The sequence below is a fragment of the Hemicordylus capensis genome, chromosome 1 (assembly GCF_027244095.1).
Source record: "Hemicordylus capensis ecotype Gifberg chromosome 1, rHemCap1.1.pri, whole genome shotgun sequence".
NCBI classification, from domain to species: domain Eukaryota; kingdom Metazoa; phylum Chordata; class Lepidosauria; order Squamata; family Cordylidae; genus Hemicordylus; species Hemicordylus capensis.
In genome coordinates, this window is record NC_069657.1 from 44,886,966 (window position 1) to 44,907,447 (window position 20,482).

Below are 20,482 nucleotides of genomic sequence, written 5' to 3' on the forward strand. Positions count from 1 at the left end.
CACTTCCACTGGCAGCATGCAAAGCATTGGCCACAGCCCAGTCCCCAATATTTTTATACCCACAGCAGAGTTCTGCGCAATGTTTTCCCCACCCCAACTATTATTCCTTGTCTCTCTCCTTCCATCCCTCTTTCTCAGGCTGGCACATCTGCCCTTCTTTCTTTCTCTCTTTCCCTTCTTCCACCCCTGTGTCCAGCCCATCACCCTACCTCAACTCTAACTCTCTCTCTCTCTCCCTCTCTCTCTCTCTCTCACACACACACACACACACTTCTCCCTACTAATTACCATATCCAGTAGGGCCACGACTGCCCTCACTGTCCTCCACCTGCTTCCACCCTGGCTACTGAAAAGCCAAGAAGGGAACAGAAGAATAAAGTGTTTTCAGCTGGAGAGGAGAGTGCTGGCCTAGAGGGTCCCCCACGAAGACACTCTAGGCTAGCACTCTGTTGGCTTTGCTCCCCTTCTTTCTGCTCCCTTTCCTGACCTCTGCCTTTTTGCAGAGCAGGAACAGAGCAAAGAGATTTATACTTTTAAAAATAACTGATGATTTTTATTTGACAAGTATCACGGCATATAGCAAAATACAGTGTCCACACAAAAACACAACACAACAGCTGGTAAATGCTTTGAATTAAAAAAGAATCTCTAAAGTTGACCAGTCCAAGCTCAAACACAGAGGAAGCACTGATTTAACTACATAAACTACCAGATATAGCTAACTTATAGGGCAATTCAATTGTTTTATACTATAATATTTCAGTTTAATTGTTTTATACTATAATCTTCAATTGTTTTATACTATAATCTGTCAACCCCTGCTAACTTGGCAATGAGGCACCTTTTAACATGGTGATTCTCATTATTTAGCAGGGGGAGAGTAACTGTCCCTATCCACCCCCAGCACAGTACCTCCAGTGACTGTTGCTGGTGTATATCTGATGGTTCTTTTTAGATTGTCTGTTTTTAGATTAGACAATTAGACACTGTCTGTTTTATGTAGTTCTAAACATATGGAGGTTCAGTAGTTTGTAATCTCCAGCCCCACTTTGAGCCATGCATTACCATTATTATTGTGAAGACTATACTGGGCTAGATAGACCGATGGTCTGACTCAATACATGGCAGCTTCCTATGTTCCTATCATGCAGTTGTGGGGAAAGTGGTGAGTGCACTAAAACTGGTGAGTGCACTAAAACTGCAGAGTAACCTTGAAGAAAAATTTCAGATTCACCGATTCTTTTTTATATGACGGAGGGGGGAATCTAACTTAAATGCCACTTTTTTCTAACTTAGATGTTACTATAAACACACACTGCTTGGCCATGCAGCTTTTTAAAATCAAGAAATTATCGCTCAACCCAGCTATAGGGGCTTGCTGTATAAAATCAGATATGGATATGTTGCAACTGCCTTGATCTCCTTCTTTGGGCAAGAAATAATTCTCAAATACAAATAAACCAAGAGAATAGAAATTAGGATGTTCACGCGCACACATCTATAACTAGCAGTTTTGACTCACTGTATCTTTATATGAATAGCAAAACCAGGATTTTTTGCAGATAGCATTTTAGGACACTTGCTGGTTTCATAGAGATATGGCCAGGGTCTTAAATTAAATGACAGAACATGAAGATCTGGGGAAAAGGTATTTTGTCATATGAACACTATATGGGAAACAACTATAAATGCGTCCAACAAGTGGCAACACCACCAGCTACCAGGGTCCAAAAGATGTTGTGTCTGTGGGTAATGGGCACTGAACTGTGGAAAGGTGACTTATAGGCTTTAAAAATAAATTATCCAAATCAAGTAAAACAAAGCAAATCTCTACTGACAAGATGGCTTCCTCAGGCCTCACACAGCTATAATCACTTAAAAAGAATTACAGTAACTCTGCAGGTGTGTGTGTGTGTGTGGAGCAGCAGTATTCAATTCAATCTGATCACACCATCTTGGCACAAGTAAGAATCATCCATTTCCTTGCATGCTCTGCTTCTAACCAATCAAATTCTTCTACTACTACTTCTTCTGTAAAGTCTCATGGCTTTCTACTTGTAGGTAATGGAAATAAATTAGAATGGAAGATGTCAGACAAAGGATGCCTTGTACTCACTATGTGAAGCTGCAGGAAGTCAGTAAGGCCGGGGGCACTGTCAATCCGAACCAAGATGCCATCTTTCACAGTTGTGCTGAACCCTACAGCAAGGCGGTCTGTCCTTGTGCTGGGTCTGTCATTTGCCGGCCAGGTGTATATGATGAGGCCTCCACTTTTCCCAAAGATATATGTGGCACCCGCTGCAAAACAAATACAAAAGAGAAAGCAAGCGATTAGTTCATCCAGTCGTAATAGTAACACATCTAACAATATATCTACGTACAAGATTCCATCAGTGAAAGAGATGGTCCATGGCCCACAAAGACTGGTGTCCCCCCAAATTAAGGATGTGAACAAACTGGCTTAATAGCAAAGCCAGAACCTAAAGAGACATGTGTGATCATTTCCAGACTCCACTGTGTAACAGCAGAGGACAGATAATGCATTCTCTTTAAAAGGCTATATACATTGTGACAAACAATCCAGTTAGGCTTCTTTTGCATTGAAATTCACTCTGCATCTCTATCATATACATGAAAACAGATACACTCTTCATCATTGAGCGTGGCATATTATGGCTTATCATGCCTTGTGGCTTTTGATTGATGATTTTCTTTCCTAATCTGGCAATGAGGGAAACCAAAAAGCCAGACCAATTAAATGTCCCATCAGTTCTCTGACCAGCATCTAATCACAAGAGCAAATACAGAACTTCGAGAAGAGCTTCTGCCTTAAGGAAAGATTGCTGGCTGTTCTATTCTTAAAAGGCCCCAATGACCCAAACACTTCTCAAGCATGATTTAAATGAATCTTCATGCTATTTCTGATGCCCTAGTGAATGCACGTGAGATTAACAAGGGGACCACCCAGAGATAAGTGGTGCTTCCTTTTAGGGAAGGATAAATCACAGAAGATAGGCTTCTTGTACACATTTTATTGAAGTGTGCTCCAGGTGCCAGTCACCAAATAAAGACAAGCAGCATTTGCAATAGAGACGACTAGCAGATGTATCAAGCACCCGTGACTTCATTTTAGCATAGACACATCTGAACCATGTTAAACAATGCATTGGTTACAAAGAACAAAAACCCTGTTAACTAAGAGAGTCACAGCTGCATTTGGAGATTCAGTGTGGTAGTTCAACTCATCCTCCAGAGAAAGAATTTGTCTTCCAATAACTGGTACAGAAAGGGGATATTGGCTTCCTTCTCTCAAGTAGGGATGTGTGAATCAATTTGGGTTGTGAGGTAATGGGAATTGTCAAAACAATTTGTTTTGTACCCAAATCTAGCTGATTCGGGAGATTTGTAGACAGAACAAATTTGCCCCTGTGCTCAATTGCCTAGATTTGGATACAAAACAAATCACTCAGATTTGGACCTGAAAAAATTCAGAGATGTTTAAAGATGCACTGCTCCATCCAGACGTCAGGACCCTTAGGCGGACAGCATGGAGGGTCAGTTACTGAGGGAGATATTGCTTAATAATAGGAAACCTTCTACTAGGAGAAGCGACAACAGTTAGTGGAAGTGCTTCAAGGCATACATAAATGCATATGGCTACATTCCACAGAAGGCAACTTTGCAACACGTACTGCTGAACATAACGGCCTCAAAGGCATCAGGGTTGGCCAACAACAGTCTGAGTAGAGATGCAAATCATGGTTGGTGGGGCCACCATGGTGTGATCAGAATTGCCTTCGAATTGTCTCTGGTGAGTTGCACTAGTTCCCTGCTGATTAAGGGCTGTGGAGGGTACATATACAGGAGACCCTCTCCCCCGTTATACTGGACAGCATCTCCCAGGGAGGCCTGTCCCACCTCTGTCCTGAAGCAGTACCATGGGCTTTGCGGTGGTGTGGGAGGGAAGAAGGGAAGGTTGTCAGCAGTTGCCTCTCCTCCTCGTCCTCCTCCTTACAAGCCTTTACAAGGAGGGACACTTCTTGCAAAGCTTGCAAGGGCTAGACTGGTACTGAAGAGCTGTTCTAATGGCAGCAACGGGAGCATGATCTTTGCTCCTCTGGTGCCCCAATAACCTCCTGTCTGAGGCAACTGCCTTATCCCAACAAGGAGCCATTTATTTTTTTTAACACTTATTAGGCTTGTGCCCGAAACATTTCGGAGGCCGTTATGAAGGCCTCCGAAATGTTTTGGCACTGGGGGCAGTTTCGACGCTGAAACGCCAATGGGGGTAGCACCTTAAGGGCGGGGGAGGGTGTACTCACCCCTCCCGCCGCATTTCCCCCGCCGGCACACTGTTGTTTTGAAGCCCCTCAGGGCAGCAGCATTCCTCCCTGCCGCCCCGTTGGCCGGAAGTGGCCGGAAGTCGTGAGCGTGCGTGCACCCGTTGTGCGTGCGCACGCACATGGCAGAAGGGCGCATGCGCACGCATGAGAGGCGCACGCGCGCTCGCGACTTCTGGCCACTTCTGGCCGATGGGGCAAATGGGGCGGCAGGGAGGAACGCTGCCACCCCGAGGGTCTTCAAAACGACAGCGCGCTGGCGTGGGAAATGCGGCGGGAGGGGTGAGTACACCCTCCCCCACCCTTAAGGTGCTACCCCCCATCAGCACCGAAGATCTTCGTGCACATCCCTAACACTTATATCTCACTCTTCCTCTGAGGAACTCAGATGCTCATGTGTACATGGAGTACATGGTTATTTTTATCCTCACAACAGCCCTGTAAGGTAGGTTAGGCTGAGAGATACATGACTGGCCCAGAGTCACCCAGTGACTTTCATGGTTGAATGGGGATTCAAACTCAGGTCTTCCTGGTCCTAGTCCAACACTCTAACCACGACACTATGCTGGCTCTAACACCCATTCTTGTCACTGAGTCTGTTATCCCACGTCTGGCTTGCTGCCTGCAGGCTCTTGTGGTTAATTTCCAAAAATCACAAGAACCTACATGAGGTTGCTAATACTACCAAATGTGATATGCTTTCCATAGCAATGCCAGCAAAATGGCACTTTAAGCAGCTAGTGCACCATACATTTTTAAGATGCACAGCAGAGGTGTTTTCACTGTGAACAGCAGACACGATTAAACTAATAAATGATAAGATTCCACCCGTTTAAACACTTAATGCATTAAACAACATTGACATGCCTAGATGGAACTGGTCTGTGATGACTTATGTGGCTGCTGCCAAAAATAGCAGCCTTGTGTCATGTTCTCCCACCTCTCCCCATAACATGTAGGCAGACGTACGCACAACACTACATTATCACATTGGACCAGGGGCATCATTAGGGGGTGACCCATGGGGCATGAGCCCCCAATGAATCGATCAAAGCCTCAAATCTCATCAGCCACCTCTCTTCTCCATGACCAGAAAGGAAATGCAGAAGTGGAGGTACCTGGACAGAGCATGGGAGCATCTCAATGCTGCTTCCACCTTGATAGGTGCTGTATTTTTAAAACACTTGTCATTATTCAGCGGGGGTGGGTATGATTGAGTTTAATCATCAAAAGCAGAGCTGTGGGCTTGGACCCCAGATGATCCTGGACTACAACTCCCATCATCCCCCAGCCTTGGCCATTGTGGCTGGGAATGATGGGAGTTGTAGTCCAACACCTGGAGACCCAACTTTAAGAACCCCTTGTCTAAACATTACAAGGAGAAAACATTTCACTGGCAGCCCCAAGTTATGCGTCAGGTCTTGTTCTACCCTAAAACACATCTTAGTAACAAGCTATTGGTGCATGCCGCGTGGCACTTTAAAAACTAACAAATTCATTGCAGCATATGTTTTCATGGACTACAGTCTACAAAAAGCTTAGTGAAGTGTTATCCACAGTTGGCAGATACACACACATGCATGAGCACACACAGGTATCAAACAAAAAGGGGGGGAGAGGGGGAAAAGAATTGTGAACTGTGGGGCCGAAAGACTTTGAAGTGCTGATGAAGTGGGCTCTGATCCAGGAAAGCTTATGCTATAATAAATGTGTCAGTCTTTACAGTGCCATAGGACGCTTTACTTTTTTTTGCAGCAACAGACTAACATGACTACCCCTCTGGAAGTTGTGAATATTGTTAATATCATATGCAAAGTGGGAGGGAGCCATTTTAAGATGAAAGATGCACTCTAGTCACTGAAGGCTTTCATTTAGATTACAAATGCAGGAACGCATGCTTCACTTGTGAAAATGGCCTCTTTCTCCTCACTATGGGTTTTGAGAGCAAGAGCCTCTGAAAACACTTACTTGTCTTCCCAAGAGCCACTTATCTTCACCCAGGGCATACCAGAGTCCTTATGAGTGTCAATTACAGCAATTATAATAAGAATGGCCTGTGATGGCACTCAACTGCCTAGGAAGAGATTCACACTGTGTTGTGAATCTGTGGAAACATTCGACGATAAAGACACAGGACACAGATGGGCATCCCATAGATCCAGGGGTGCACTTAGGGGAGAGGGGGCCGTGTTCACCCCTATCCTTGGCAGCCCCTCGGCGGGAGGGACATAATGAAGAAAATAGGGAGGGGAGGAGCTGGGGTGCCCTCAGGAGCTGGGGGGCCCGGGATCTTTGAACCCATCCACTCAATTTTAGCTACACCCCTGCATGGATCTTTGTTAGGAAGTCATTGTTAGACTGTGTGGTATGTGTTGCAGATATGACATACCTACCGACACGTCCCTATTTTCCCATACACCCAAATGGGAAAATTGGGACACAGCAGGTATGATATCACACACAACAGAAACTAGCTTGCCTTAACTACAACAGCCCCAGTAAACTGGGCAATTTACAGGACTTTTTGAATTATAAGTCCGAGAAGGAAGAACACTATCACATTCATACAATACGTTGGAACAGTGTTGTGTATTCATCTATTCTCTAACCTCTTTAACTTCCCCCTCAATGTATATATGGGAAGAGGAGACAGATACAGGACCAGGGCCATTTGTTTGTTCATAATCCGACTGAGCAGACATAGATCCTGAGGAGTACAGCTGAGCAGGTCTCTTCAAGGTCCAACTCTCTGTCAGATACCATCAGCTTTATTCAAAGGTTCAGGCGGACCTTGAACCAGTGACCCCATAAGATGCGCTCTTAACAACAACAACAAATAATTATATACACTCTTCAACCAAAGTTCTCAAAGCAGTTTACATAAATATAAACAAACAAACAAACAAAAATATAAGGTGGCACCCTGTCACCAAAGGCCTCACAATCTAAAAAGAAACAGAAAGGTAGACACCAGCAACAGCCACTGGAGGGATGCTGTGCTGGGGCTGGATAGGGCCAGTTGCTCTCCCCCTGCTAAATAAAGAAAATCATTCCTTTTAAAAACGTGCCTCTTTGCTCAGTTAGCAGGGGTATATACCTTAAGGCATATACCTAGTGTTCCCATGTTACATTTAACATGCAAGGATGCTCAACCCCTAACATAGGCTGAAGAATCATGCAGACCATTCATGGGGAAGCCGTGACTTGCATCAGATTGGCTTCGAAATGCAATTCAGGCCAGAGAAGAATGCAAGGATCATACTACTTATTTGAAGGAAGCAAAATGGTGGGCCTCCGAATTTTTTTTTTTTTTTTAAAGAGAGACTAGATTTCAAGTTTTAGATATTTGGTTGAAAATCAAGAATAAAGGGGGAAAGACTGTAAAACAGACAATATTTTCCGAAGACAAAAATATTTGGCAACGTAATTATTTATCATATTGACTTTATATATCTCTGCAGAAATAACTGTGAGTTATATCGAAATTTCATTCAACCAGGGCCTGGTTTTTGGAAAGTCTGATACGGGATCAGTTTGATTCTGGGATCTCATGATCCTGAGTTCAGTTTTGATCCAAACTCAGTTTTTCAATGTGCTTTTCTTACAGGATCCCATAATCATGGAATCGAGAGTAATTTTCAGTCTTTAAGGCTAGAACACACATTGAACTTTTGGTTGTATATTATTTCTATTTCCCTTTGTCCTTTTGTTAGAATAAGGCATTAAAAAATTGTAGTGCTCTAGGGCCTTTTAAGTTTGGCATAGCATAGGGCCTCAGCGTGTCATGATCCAATCCTGGGTTTAACTCTTTCCTCCTGTTTCATGGTCCTGACAAAAATCATACCCCATACCAAAGCTAATATTTGACCTGACAAGTAACCTACAATTAGTGCCAATATAACAGAGGCCATATTCGCACATAACATGAATTGGAGGTTTCTTCACCTCCAGTTTCACAAACCGTACATCCAAATGTGGAGAAAATTATACAAATAACATGAATATGATGAATATTTATATACTGCTTTTAAACAAAAGTTCCCAAGACAGTTTATATAGTTGTACATAAATAAAATGGCTCCCTGTCCCCAAAAGTCTCACACTCTAAAAAATAAATAAATGATAGAACTGGCAACAGCCACTAGAGGGATGCTATGCCGGGGGTGGAGAGGGTCAGTTGCTCTCCCCCTGGTCAGTAAAGAGAATCACCATTTCTAAAAGGTGCCTCTTTGATCAGTTAAGCAGGGGACAAAAAATGGACCTGTGGTTTCCCTCCCCGAACTCCATTCCGTGCCCTCAGTTATCTCCTGATTTCACCCCTTCCACTTCCAGTTTTGCAGGGCCAGCATTACATCCAAATGCTGGCACCTCTGGTAGCCATTTCCGAACCCAGAGTTGAGGCAGGAAGCTCCTCCCTCATTCCGGCTGCTATTGGCTATGTGGGCTGCCCTTCATGAAAGAAGGAAGCCTGCACAGCCAGATCCCCCACTGCTCTGCAGTCTCACTGACTATAGAGAAGACACTCACCAAAGCATGCAAGTGCGGATGGCAGAGCGTGGGGAGGAGGTTGCAGAACGGTTCTGCGCTATGTCCAAAGGCGACCAGGATCTAGTTATATGTATTCTCACACAAAATATATGGAATCTGCTGGTCAATAAACTCTGACAAAATCAGCTTATACCGGTGCCATCTAAATTAATACAGATGAATCTCTGACTGCAGTCATGAACCCCTTTGTGACAAGTAAAGCTCCTGTTCATTTGGTTAATCCAGTGTAGGCAGAGAATATAAATCAAATGATAATACAATTTCTACCTGAAATGACATGCAGGACACACACACACGGCTTGCTACTTTCCCTAATTCATTAGCATTCCTTTGTTCACTTGCATGTAATCTCTAGTAAATACAGATGGTAGTCTTTTATTTTTTTTATCCCTGCTCTCTATAAGGATTGGGAGCTTATTAAGAAATTGCTTAATAAAGAGAGAAACTGACCTCTGCAGAGCCTTGCTCTTTGGGAAAGTAAAGAGGCCAAGAAATGCCCAAGCAGCATAACTATCTGCTAGCCTATTCTTTCCCATCAGTTTAATTTTCCTATTTCATGGATACCCACCGTTCCATTACAGACCTTCTGCTGAGTACGGTAGTTCTGACGAGGCTCTTCTCAGGATGCTTGGAACGCTAGGGCTCAGATCCTATTATGTTTATTAATCATCATAACCATGTAAATTTTTTCCCCATGCTAGCAAGAAGCTATCAGTTCGACTAAAGACAAATTTGCTAGCAGGGCAGTTCTGGTCTTCTTACCCGGCAGGATTTGCAAGTTCCCAAGCCGCTGAAACCACCTTAGCATATTCATAGCAACTAGCACGCTGTACGGATGGAATCAGAAATTCATCACAAACAATTAAAGTATAGTTAGCAAGCTGTAGCAGGACCTGGTTCAATTTGGGAAGGAGGTGCTGGCAAAGAGGACAGCGCTGAAGAACTCTGTAAAGTGGCAATTAAACAAGCGAGACATGAGCGCTTACCTGGCTGTTTAATGCTCTCACAAAATTGCATTAAAATAAGATGAAAGGCCTGACAGACTCACAAAAGGGAGGGGATGCCAAGTAAAAGGCAGACATTTATCTCACTGTACCAAAGGCACTCTGGTTCAAGCAAGCTTCTGTTCCTGGAAAGGTGCTAACAAGGGAGCAGAGAGGAAATGGTGAAAGAATAACCTGAAGATCAGGGAGGAAAAGAACCGAATGGTGAGCTCTCTCCGGAAGCAGAGCTGTGCACAGACAACTGCACACAGATTCCAACATGTTGGTGATTATATAAAATACATTATCAGGAGAAGAAATTGAAAATGTGCAGTAACAGATCATGCTGCATCACCTCTTTAGGATGAACAAAGCATGTGCATAATTGGGTGACCCTGAGCTAAAAGTGCTTGGAATAGTTGTTGCACTGAATTGAGGCTATATGGGTATCTCTGCACCTAATACCATTCCCAGTCTCTCATGTGGCTCCCCAGGGATGCAGGAGTTCAACTCTGGAAACCAGACTATGACCGGGAACCCCTGTACACTACACCAAGGTTCACCTAAGTGGATTATGGTAACCCAGTGTTAAAGATAGTACAGACCATGGTCTGAAGGCAGGAGCTGAAGGGACATGATGCAACATCCTTGATGAAGATAAGTAGTTCTGGATCTGCATCTGTGCAGGGATGGAAGACTGCCTAGGAATCCCATTTATGCTGCCATGATGGGGAAAGGTTGAGATATAAATGCAAAAAATAAATACATGTCTGTGGAGGCACTCTTGCCTATGCTCTTACTTCATATTTCCTGAGCTGAGGGCTGGCATGCTGAACAGATTCAGGCACAGTGCTCTGTGTCACCTTTACTTTTGGATCTCCCTACTGGGAGAGCAATAGTTATTTAGTTCACGCATACGCCAGTCACTGAGCTGTCAGTGACTGGCCAGCAGAGGGGTCTTGGGGTCGTGGTGGACAGCTCATTGAAAATGTCGACTCAATGTGTGGCAGCTGTGAAAAAGGCCAATTCCATGCTTGGAATCATTAGGAAGGGAACTGAAAATAAAACTGCTAATATTATAATGCCCTTGTACAAAACGATGGTGTAGCCACATTTGGAATACTCCAAACCATTCTGGTCAGCATACCTCAGAAATGTCATTATAGAACTGGAGAAGGTGCAGAAGAAGGCAACCAAGATGATATGGGGCCTGGAGCACCTTCCTTACGAGGCAAGGCTACAACACCTGGGCTTTTTACTCTAGAAAAAATATGATTGAGGGGTGACATGATAAAGGATTTTATAGACCTCTATGCATGGTGTGGAGAGAGAAATTTTCCTCCCTCTCACATAACACTGGAACCAGGGGTCATAACACTGGAACCAGGGAAACTGAAGGCTGGGAAATTTTGGATCGCCAAAAGGAAGTATTTTTCCACACAGCACATAATCAGACAATTGAATTCCCTGCCACAAGATGTGGTGATAGTCAACAGCCTCTATGGTTTTAAAAGGGGTTTAGGTAAATTTATGGAGGGCAGGTCTATTCATGGCTCATAGTCTGCAGGCTATAGGCCACCTCCAGCCTCAGAGGCAAAATGTTTTCTAAATAACAGTTGCAAGGCAGAAACAGCAGGAGAGAGGGGATGCACTCAGCTCTTCCCTATGGGCTCCCCAGAGGCATCTGGTGGGCCACCGTGTGAAACAGGATGCTGGACTAGATAGGCTTGGGCCTGATCCAGCAGGGCTGTTCTTATGTTTAATGCTATTGACAAATCCATACACCATTTGAAAGGTGTATCCCAAGATCCTTTGCAGCATTGCAGAGGATGTTGTGGCACAGTTGTCCAGACCAGAACTGCACCCCCGGATATGGCGTGCTAGGCCACACCTCCCTGAACAAGAGGACTAAGCACAAGGCTGCTTAGTCTTGTTCCAGCCCCATTGCATGCTAGGAACAAAACAGAACATGGGGAAATGTCTGATGAAAAAAATAAGGGCCCGACCCTGCTGGATCAGACCCAAAGATCAGTTTTCTTGTAGGGTAGGTGTCTTAGCCTCATAATCCCTTTGGCCCTTTCCTGCAACCTCTTCTTCATTTGTTTTCATTGTTGATTATATTATTAATTGAATTTCATTGTACTCTGCTCTAGAGCTTTGGTTGAAGGGTGGCTAATCAATACCAGGACAAAAAATAAATAAAATCTTTAAGAAATCATGGTCCTGCCAGCATGGACCCTGTAACAATCAGGCAGTAACAACCTTTCCTTTACTGTAAAGTGTGATCTGGAAGAGTACCCTATCTCGACTGACAGGTTAGGGAACAGCCACTCAGCACACAGTGGGTGGGACCTTGAGGGCCAGGAGGCAGGAAGAGAAGCGTGTCTTTGGGCAGAAGCAGTTAGGTGGGAGATGTGAGAGAACGGGTGGAAGGCTTAGAGAGCAGCAAGGGAGTTTTGCTGCCTCATGATTAACAGCTAGCCTGGAGAATTCTCTCATGGAAGGACATCTGCATATCCTTGAGAGACAGGATTGCAGGAAGCTTGGAATTTCTCCAGGAGTTTGGGGTGAGTTCAAGGGGGAAGGAAATCAGGGGTTTTGATTTATGAAAGGTTTAGCCAGGAAACAGTGAGTTAGCTCATGTTAGATTACTTTCTTTTGGTGTGCTTTGGAAATCTTTACAGTTGTTCTAAGTCTGTTTATCTGTAATGTAAGAAATGCTAAACCTGTGCCCAAGTCCATCCAGGGTGCCACAAATGTTTCTGTAACCTAAAGGGGCTTTTAAAGGTTCCTATGTCCCTGGTTCCTGGCAACTGGGGTGCTTTTTGCAGTATTCTTGCAACTACTGAACATTTCTTTTACCTGTAACTAAAAGCTGAGAAAACCTCAGATGGAAGCAATCTGTAGTATTTTGAATAAAGTTTTTCTCTTTTTGTTCTTTGTATTTTACCTGCCTCTGAGTGGATTTTTAACTTAGGAAAAAGGGATTTTACTCTGGTGCAAACACATCTCAAGTTTTATTGCTCAGCAACTCGCTACCAAGTTTTCTCGCCATGTGGAAGCTGCACGTGGAGGGGTTTTTGTACTTTTCCATTGGTAAGGAGAAGGAGAGTTTCCCTGGAATTTTGCCCACACGAAGGGCGGGGGGATAAACTCTGTTAAAAAGTGGGTGGAGTGGCAGCGCTACTGAAGAAGCAATTTAAGTTTCACCACTTTGTGAGTGAAAGCAAGAGAGAGGATGATTCCGCATTTTTCTTCCCCTCACGTGGGCTTGCTTTGAAACAAAGGCTGGGTTAAATCCATTACAGAGCCAAAGCACACTGACTTCCCAAGACAGGGTGTTTTACACAAGATGCTATATTATGGTTCGTACCGGCATATCCTGTGACACCCATAATAGATAAGGCAATTACTTTTCAGAGACCAGTCTCCAGTGGCAAAGGAATATACAAGCTTTTGAATTATACAGAACATTTCCTCGGGGAGACGGGTTTTCTGTCATTCTAATGTCTGCATACAGCTTTCTCGCATAGATATTGGTTCAATGAAAGGTAGAGACACTGAATTTTTGCTCCAGGAAAAGTGTGATGGAAAGGGGGCTTCAGGGATGTAAATCTTTCCCCAAATCGAATGCATTTTTAAAAGGTATGGTTCTTGTCAATCACTCTGTACCTCCTCTCTGCAGCTCCTCCAGTCCCATTTTCTTCTCCCACCCTGCATTATCTCAGCCAGTCACATAGTGAGCATGATGGCCCTTGTGTTTCTTGGTAAGCCACCCTGGAACCTTAGCCAATCCTTCAGCGGTTCTCTCCTTTACTCTGCAGATGTGTAAAACGGGTTTCCTAACACTTATCCATCTCAGAGGATCTGGGGAACGACTTCAAAGGTTATGCAGGAGTAATTCATTGTTACCATCAAACATGTTGGTTTGCTTGATCTATAGTCCAATGGAGGAGCCTTTCAAGGAGGAAGCAAGGAACTGCCTTGCTCCATGCATCACAAAAAGAAGTATTTTTTCCCCTTAGAAGGAGCTTTGCCTTGTCTCAGAAAGAAGAAAAAGAGAAAAGGAGAGCCATGTGAAAATGCAAAGCTTCCAGGGCAAAAGTCTAATCCTTGGAAAGTAATGCCTTCCCACTTAAAAGAGTTATCATGAACCAGCTGCTTTTCCCAGGATGCCTGCTCTTGGCCAGACAAATCCTCCAAGAGCCAATATGAGCACAGCAATATCATCATCTCTTCCTTAAAAGACAGGCATTGTTTGACATTAATTAAAAAAGAATTTCACACTGTACTACTTTAGATTCACAGGAACTTGGGCTGGCCTCCTCAACAATAAAAAGAGAGAAGGACCCCCAAACACCTAAATCATTGCACAAACCTGTTATAAAACAGAAGCAGCAACTCAGATCTTTCCTGCTATCTTTGCTTGGCCTTTTTAAATGACAGCAAATTAATACAACTCACTTTCCTCCCAGTATGTGTGGCATCAGCCAACAATCAGATCAGACAACATGTTGTTTCTTATTAGATAATGGTCCTGAATGGGCAAAGGGAGAAAAGCAAAGGAAAACTCCTAGAATTGCAGTGTACTACAGAATGCATATCAATATGCACAAATCTCAGCACATCCTTTATTCTTGGCACAACTGAATTGTGCTGCCTAACCCACTATCAATTAAGAGCAGGACAAAGCATAATCTTAAACAAAGACGTTGTAGGGCCAAGACCTCACAGCCATTATTTCACAGTGCCAGGGACAAAGCAAGTGGAGATTATCAACTAGGGCAGTGGTTCCTAACCTGGGTTCTTCCAGATTTTGCTAAACTACAACTCTCATCCCCCCGCCACAATAAATTGTAGCTGGGAATGATGGGAGTTGTAGTTCAGCAACATCTGGAGGGACCCAGGTTGGGAACAACTGAACTGGGGTGGGAGGGAGTGTTCAAAATGCAGGATATCAAAATGCAAGATATACATCAAACAGAACATCTCCTTATGTTCAACGATATTTTCTTGAATATCCATCCTGAGGAAGATTCCTGTTTAACTGGAAAGCTTGCACCTGTATTTTTAACAATAGTTTGCCCACATAAATGGCACCACCTCATTTGCTCTGGCTTTTATTTATGTGCAAAAATTGAAACATCATATCTTCTTGTCACATCACGTCTTCACAGCAGGAAGGGCAAACATTAATTGTTCCAGTTCCAAAATACAAATATGATTCTCATTTGCACAGGAAAGCAGCCTCTGTTTCAGGGTGGGAAGAGCTGACCTTCAGATCCTTTTTTGCCTTTACCATTTGGTGGGAGTTCACAGAATCATAGAGTGGGAATCGTTGAATGCCATCGAATCCAACCCATACTTCATGCAGTAATCCAGAGCTAGAACACCCCCAACACAGATGGCTGCCAAGCCTATGCGTGAAGAACTTCAGAGCCCCACCCATCCCCCAGGTAACTTGTTCCATTGCCAAACTACTGTTACTGTTAAGAAGTTTCTTCTAATGTTCAAATGAAATCTACCCTTCAGCAACTGAAACTCATTAGACCTAGTCCTGCTGAATTGGAGGGGGTGACATAATCACACACTACGACATTAGGGCATCCCTATGTGTCCCTACAGCTGTAGCAAATTTGGTTTAAATCAGTTCGGCGGTTCACAAATTAGCCCACTTGTAGCTCAAACGTTCACGCGTCTGCCATCTTGGATTGGGGTAGATGACCTCATCACAAACTATGCCATTGAGGTGACCCTACAACTGTACCCAATTTGGTTTATATTGGCTCAGGCATTGCAAAGTTGATAGTGGGGGACGCACAGACGCACAAACACAGAATAACCGGTGATCTCATAAGCCTACTGGAAAGTAGGCTAAAAAGACCGTGGCAAAAATTAGCTTGATTCTTCACTTGGACAGAGCAGTTGGGGAAAGAAAGAAAAATTCCATTCACAATCAGCAAATTAGAAATATTAAAATGTACTTTTCTGAGTTTCACAGCCAGCTCTGCTATGCACAAGGAAATTCATTATATCAAACCTAAATGAGCATACACTAAGTCTGTATTCCCTTACAAATCTCATCCACACACCAAGAAAGGTGACTTCACCCCAAGGCATCATTCTATACGAATGAGATGCACATACATACACTGACTTCGTTCCTTGGATGAAGTTAACCTTGAAATCCCTTGTTGTAATCAATATGGGCGAGTGTTGTAGGGGATAAACCAACTGAATTCCCAAAGGAAGAACCAGATGGGTGAAAATTATCCACTCAAATTTGATCTTTATCTGATGGAAGTAAAAACACTGCTAAAAACTGCATCCTGCTGCCAATTGCAAACATGATTTCATTTTTCTTGGCAATAGTCTGATAAAAAGCCCGTGGAGAGAATGTCCTTGGAGAAGTTCAGGTGGCAGAATGCCAAAGCAGAAAACTGGCATTACCCCATCAGTGGCAAAACTGGATGCACAGCTTTCATGAAAAACAAACGGGATATCTAGCCAATATGCTAACATGTATCTCCATTCCATGTGCCTATATTAAAACCAAGCAATGAAGAACTCCCCCTTGTCGAAGCCCTAGTCTAAATGATTATGTCTGCACCCTGTCCACTATTTATTCCCTTTAACAGGGATGCTCCTGAAATGTTTGCTTAGCACTTCCATCAACTTCCCTCATCTTCATAACTGAGGCTCTCTCAAGCTCCTTATTGCCGATTCCTCCACACATATCCCCATGTTGCAGCTGGCCAAGGGTCTATATATTCCATTTTATAGTTTCCCAATACTAGGTGAGAGATCACTCTATGCACGACACCTAGCAGATCACCAGATGCAATACAACATTTTTCTCTTCTTTCTGAGCCCTGAGTAATCTTCTGAAACTGTGGTTCTCACAATATGAGCTACATTCTTTTAGGCAAGGATTCCCTACATTCGGTTCCCAGACTATCAGCCATTGTGGCTAGGGATGATGGGAGCTGCAGACCAACAATAAGGGGATCCAAGGCAAGGGTGGGCAAACTTGGCTTTCCAGATGTTGTGGAACTGCAACTCCCATCTTCCCCAGCCACAATAAATTGAGGCTGGGGAAGATGGGAGTTGCAGTTCAGCAGCAGCTAGTGAGCTAGATTCCCCCACGTCTGCTCTAAGGCAAGCACAGCCAGTTGCTATGCAAGACAGGAGACTTCATATTCCCTCCCAGTTTAAAATATAATCTAACATAATCTAACATATCTTTTGAGTAAACGGCACACTAGTATTCATGCTCCGGTTCCAATTATTATTGAGGATACTGAGATTCAGTGGGCTATTTTTTTGGATTCTCTGCTCAGTAGATGCCCCCCCGCCCCCATCATTTGTCCCATCTCCATGTGAGCCAAAACATTTGGAGCTAGGACCCTGGCAGCATTAGCTCTCAGCTGCAATGTCTCATAGTGACTACTGAGGGGTTTTAGGGTCATGGATAAAAGTGCTGGACTCCTCCCTTCTTTGTTCTTCCAGTGTTAGTCTCCTTTTTGTCTCTCCAGAGACGGCTGTTTGTTTTGGTCTCTCTCTTCAGCAATGAGCAACAGCTGAAATTAAGCTGCAGGCTTTTCCACATTTGCTTGTAACCTTTTATTTAAATACACCCTTGTTGTTCTTCAGTACTAAAGAACTGTCTCAAGACCTCTTGCTTTGCTGATTTCTCAACAAACGGATTTTGCTTTGCTATTTGGGGACTGAACTGCCATTCTTCCCCTAAAACACACACACACACAAAATGTACATTGTACATAGGAATGTACATGATCCGACTCCATTCTCTCTTTTCTTATAATCTGCTTTTTTCTAGTCTGGAATGAAAGGAAGCATTGCAAGCTGAACACCACCATCATTGCAATGAGTTCATTAAGTATGAAACTCAACCAGCATTTCCCTTTAACACAGGAGAGCAAATATGTGAGATTTCAAGACTGCAGGTGTGACGCCTGCCCCCAAATGTGAACTAGCATGAGTGAATTCTAGACATTCAATGATTTGCTCTACAAATGACTGAGGGTTGAGGGGATTTACAGTCCAAAAACTGGGGACTCAGGATGGGAACCCACTGCTCTACAGTATACAGCTAGTACAATTCTAAATAAAAGTGCATAGAAAGCAATTTTTCTTTTTAAATTTTGCTGCTAGTCCAGCAGAAACAACATTTTCTAGAAAAACAAAATGGTAGAACAGAGAAATTGACCTCATATGAAGAAGCGCCTATCCAACCTCCCAATTCTTCTATTTTGTCTCCAATGGAATGGCTTATGACTTCTTTGTTAATGGCCCAAGATACCCTCAGGATACCTACCAGTAAAGCAGGGGAGCTTGTCCTGTGATAACAAGGGTGAATTGTCCCTTTTGCTAAGCAGGGTCCACCCTGGCATGCATTTGAATGGGAGACTACCTTTGAGCACTGTAAGATATTCTTTTTAGGGGATGGGACTGCTCTGGGAAGAGCACCTGTGTGCTTGCATGCAGAAGGTCCCAAGTTCCCTCCCTGACATCTCCAGATTGTGCTGAGAGAGACTCCTGACTGCAACCTTGGAGAAACTTCTGCTAGACTGTGTAGACAATAATAAGCTAGATGGACCAATGGTCTAACTCAGTATAAGTCTTCTTGACCTTTCATAGTTTTGCTCCTATTTTGAATCACTTTTTGAAACAAGCAGTTTTATTCTAAAGATCTCTACCTTCAGCTTTAAACTCTCCCAATACACTGAGACAGACAGCTGTTGAACTAGCCCTGCCTCTTGAACAAGTCCTCAATGCACCTGAACATTTGAACAGAGTCCATGAGACACAGACAATTCTGTTTCTCCTTGTTTAATGATGTGCTGCTTGTCAATCTGCATAAAGAAGGAACCCAAATGTCCTTTATTCGGCCATTTAGCCCATCTTTCCTTATCTCTAGGACTCAGCTTTCCACTCATATTGTGTCACATAGGTAGCCGCCTCTGTTGGCAGCTATGAGATTCTCCGCAGGATTGACCTGTTATCTGAAGTCCCAACAGGAGTGTTTGGAGCTATAGCTGTGAGGTCAGAAGCTCATAAATCGCTAGGATTCTCTCCCCCTCCTTCTGCTGTTCCAGTCTCCAATGACTTTGTCTGGCATTGTGCAGGTCAATAAACTTAAGAGAAAAGAGCTTTGTTCTTTTACACACTTACACACACACACTCACACCCCTCCCTTCTTAGGATATGCAGGAAGCAGGATCATGATTTGAAGCCAAAGAGAAGTGTCAAGGCCAGCATTTCAATCAGACCCCTGCACTCTGAGACTGAAGCCTGATACCTAGAAATGAGGAATGTCACAGAAAGCAACACATTAAATGGAAGTGACAGACAAATGCTAAAGAGAAGGTGGACATGAAGTCAGCTCCATTGTGACCTCTTCCTACAAGGTGATGTTTTCAGAGGAAAGGCATTATTTTATAGCCGCTTCCCTCACCCACACAAAGTAGTTTTATTTAGATTTAACTAAGAGTATATTCAGGAACAACTCCATTTTCTCCTTCTCCTTCTCCTCCCCCTCCATTTTCCTTTCTGACTCCACCCCCCCCACATACCCCGCCCCCCCCCACACACTCTCTACGGGATCCCCACTGGGACAAGCTTCTAAACAACAAAACATAAAAGATACTGGAGAGAATACAACAGGCATATTTGGTGATCCTGCTTTTGTAATTTCCCCAGCTTGGGGCAAGAGAAGGCAAATGAGAAGGCAAAGGAGGGGGTGGGCAGGGGACAAAACCCCCACCAAACTAAAAAGAATCATGGAATCAAGAAGTACAACCGCTCTGGGGCTGAAACTGAATTGCAGCACTTTATTCCATAGGTCAATCTTTATTTTCTCATTTTCTGTATATCTTGATTCTAAGCATTAGGAGAACCTAATTTGTTTCACTCTACAAAGTTTTCACAGAGAACAGAATGGAACCATTCTGCCACAACTCTGAAATGGACTGCAAAAGCAGGAATGGCTTCTTCAATTTACTCTGGGCATGTGCAAAAGGTGTCTAGTCAGTCTTTTTGCTCATGCCCTATGAGTATTCTGAGGATGTTCTGGGACACTCTAGGAGGTCACCTTACATGCCTTGATTGTATCCTGAGGTGCTTAAAACAATACCTACCTGCTGCACAAGACAAAAAAAGCACTTGCAGAGTGGAGCCAGAATCAGCTCCAAGGTGGTGTGGGGATCCTAGTTGGACCATGCAAATGCTTCCACCCCACCCAGCACTTGAGGTTCCTTCCTGGATTCCAAATAGTGTGGATTTTAGCAGCAGCCCCTTAACTGACATTGGCTGTGTTCACACAATCACAGAGATCCTGGTTAGAGAGTTGTGAGAACCTAGGATTTTGAGGCAATCCAAGTCATATCCTGTGGTTAAGCTGTATTTACCCAGGATGCTTGCTTGAAAATTCTGAGTTCTCACAATCAGCTATACAGGGCTCAGCAATCCTGGTTAACTCTTTAAACAGGACTGTGAATACAGCAATTGTGTTCTGAAACTGTAGCTAATACTGGAGTTCAGCTGTTTTTGCTGGCACAATCCTATCAAAACTACTTGGAAATGGATCTC

At 43.6% G+C, this 20,482-nt stretch overlaps 1 protein-coding gene across 50 annotated transcripts in view; it reads right to left on the reverse strand.

Annotated features, from left to right (window-relative positions):
* The window catches only part of NRXN3 (neurexin 3), a 1,829,497-nt gene that overhangs the window by 482,131 nt on the left and 1,326,884 nt on the right, over positions 1-20,482 (reverse strand). For all 50 annotated transcript variants that reach the window (XR_008306051.1, XR_008306106.1, XR_008306104.1 and 47 more), the window contains one exon: positions 2,117-2,298. Coding sequence is in view for 45 of the 50 variants with exons in the window: in XM_053245247.1 (XP_053101222.1) it covers positions 2,117-2,298 (182 nt within the window). In the remaining 5 variants the exon portion in view is untranslated. The remainder of the gene's footprint in view (positions 1-2,116; positions 2,299-20,482) is intronic.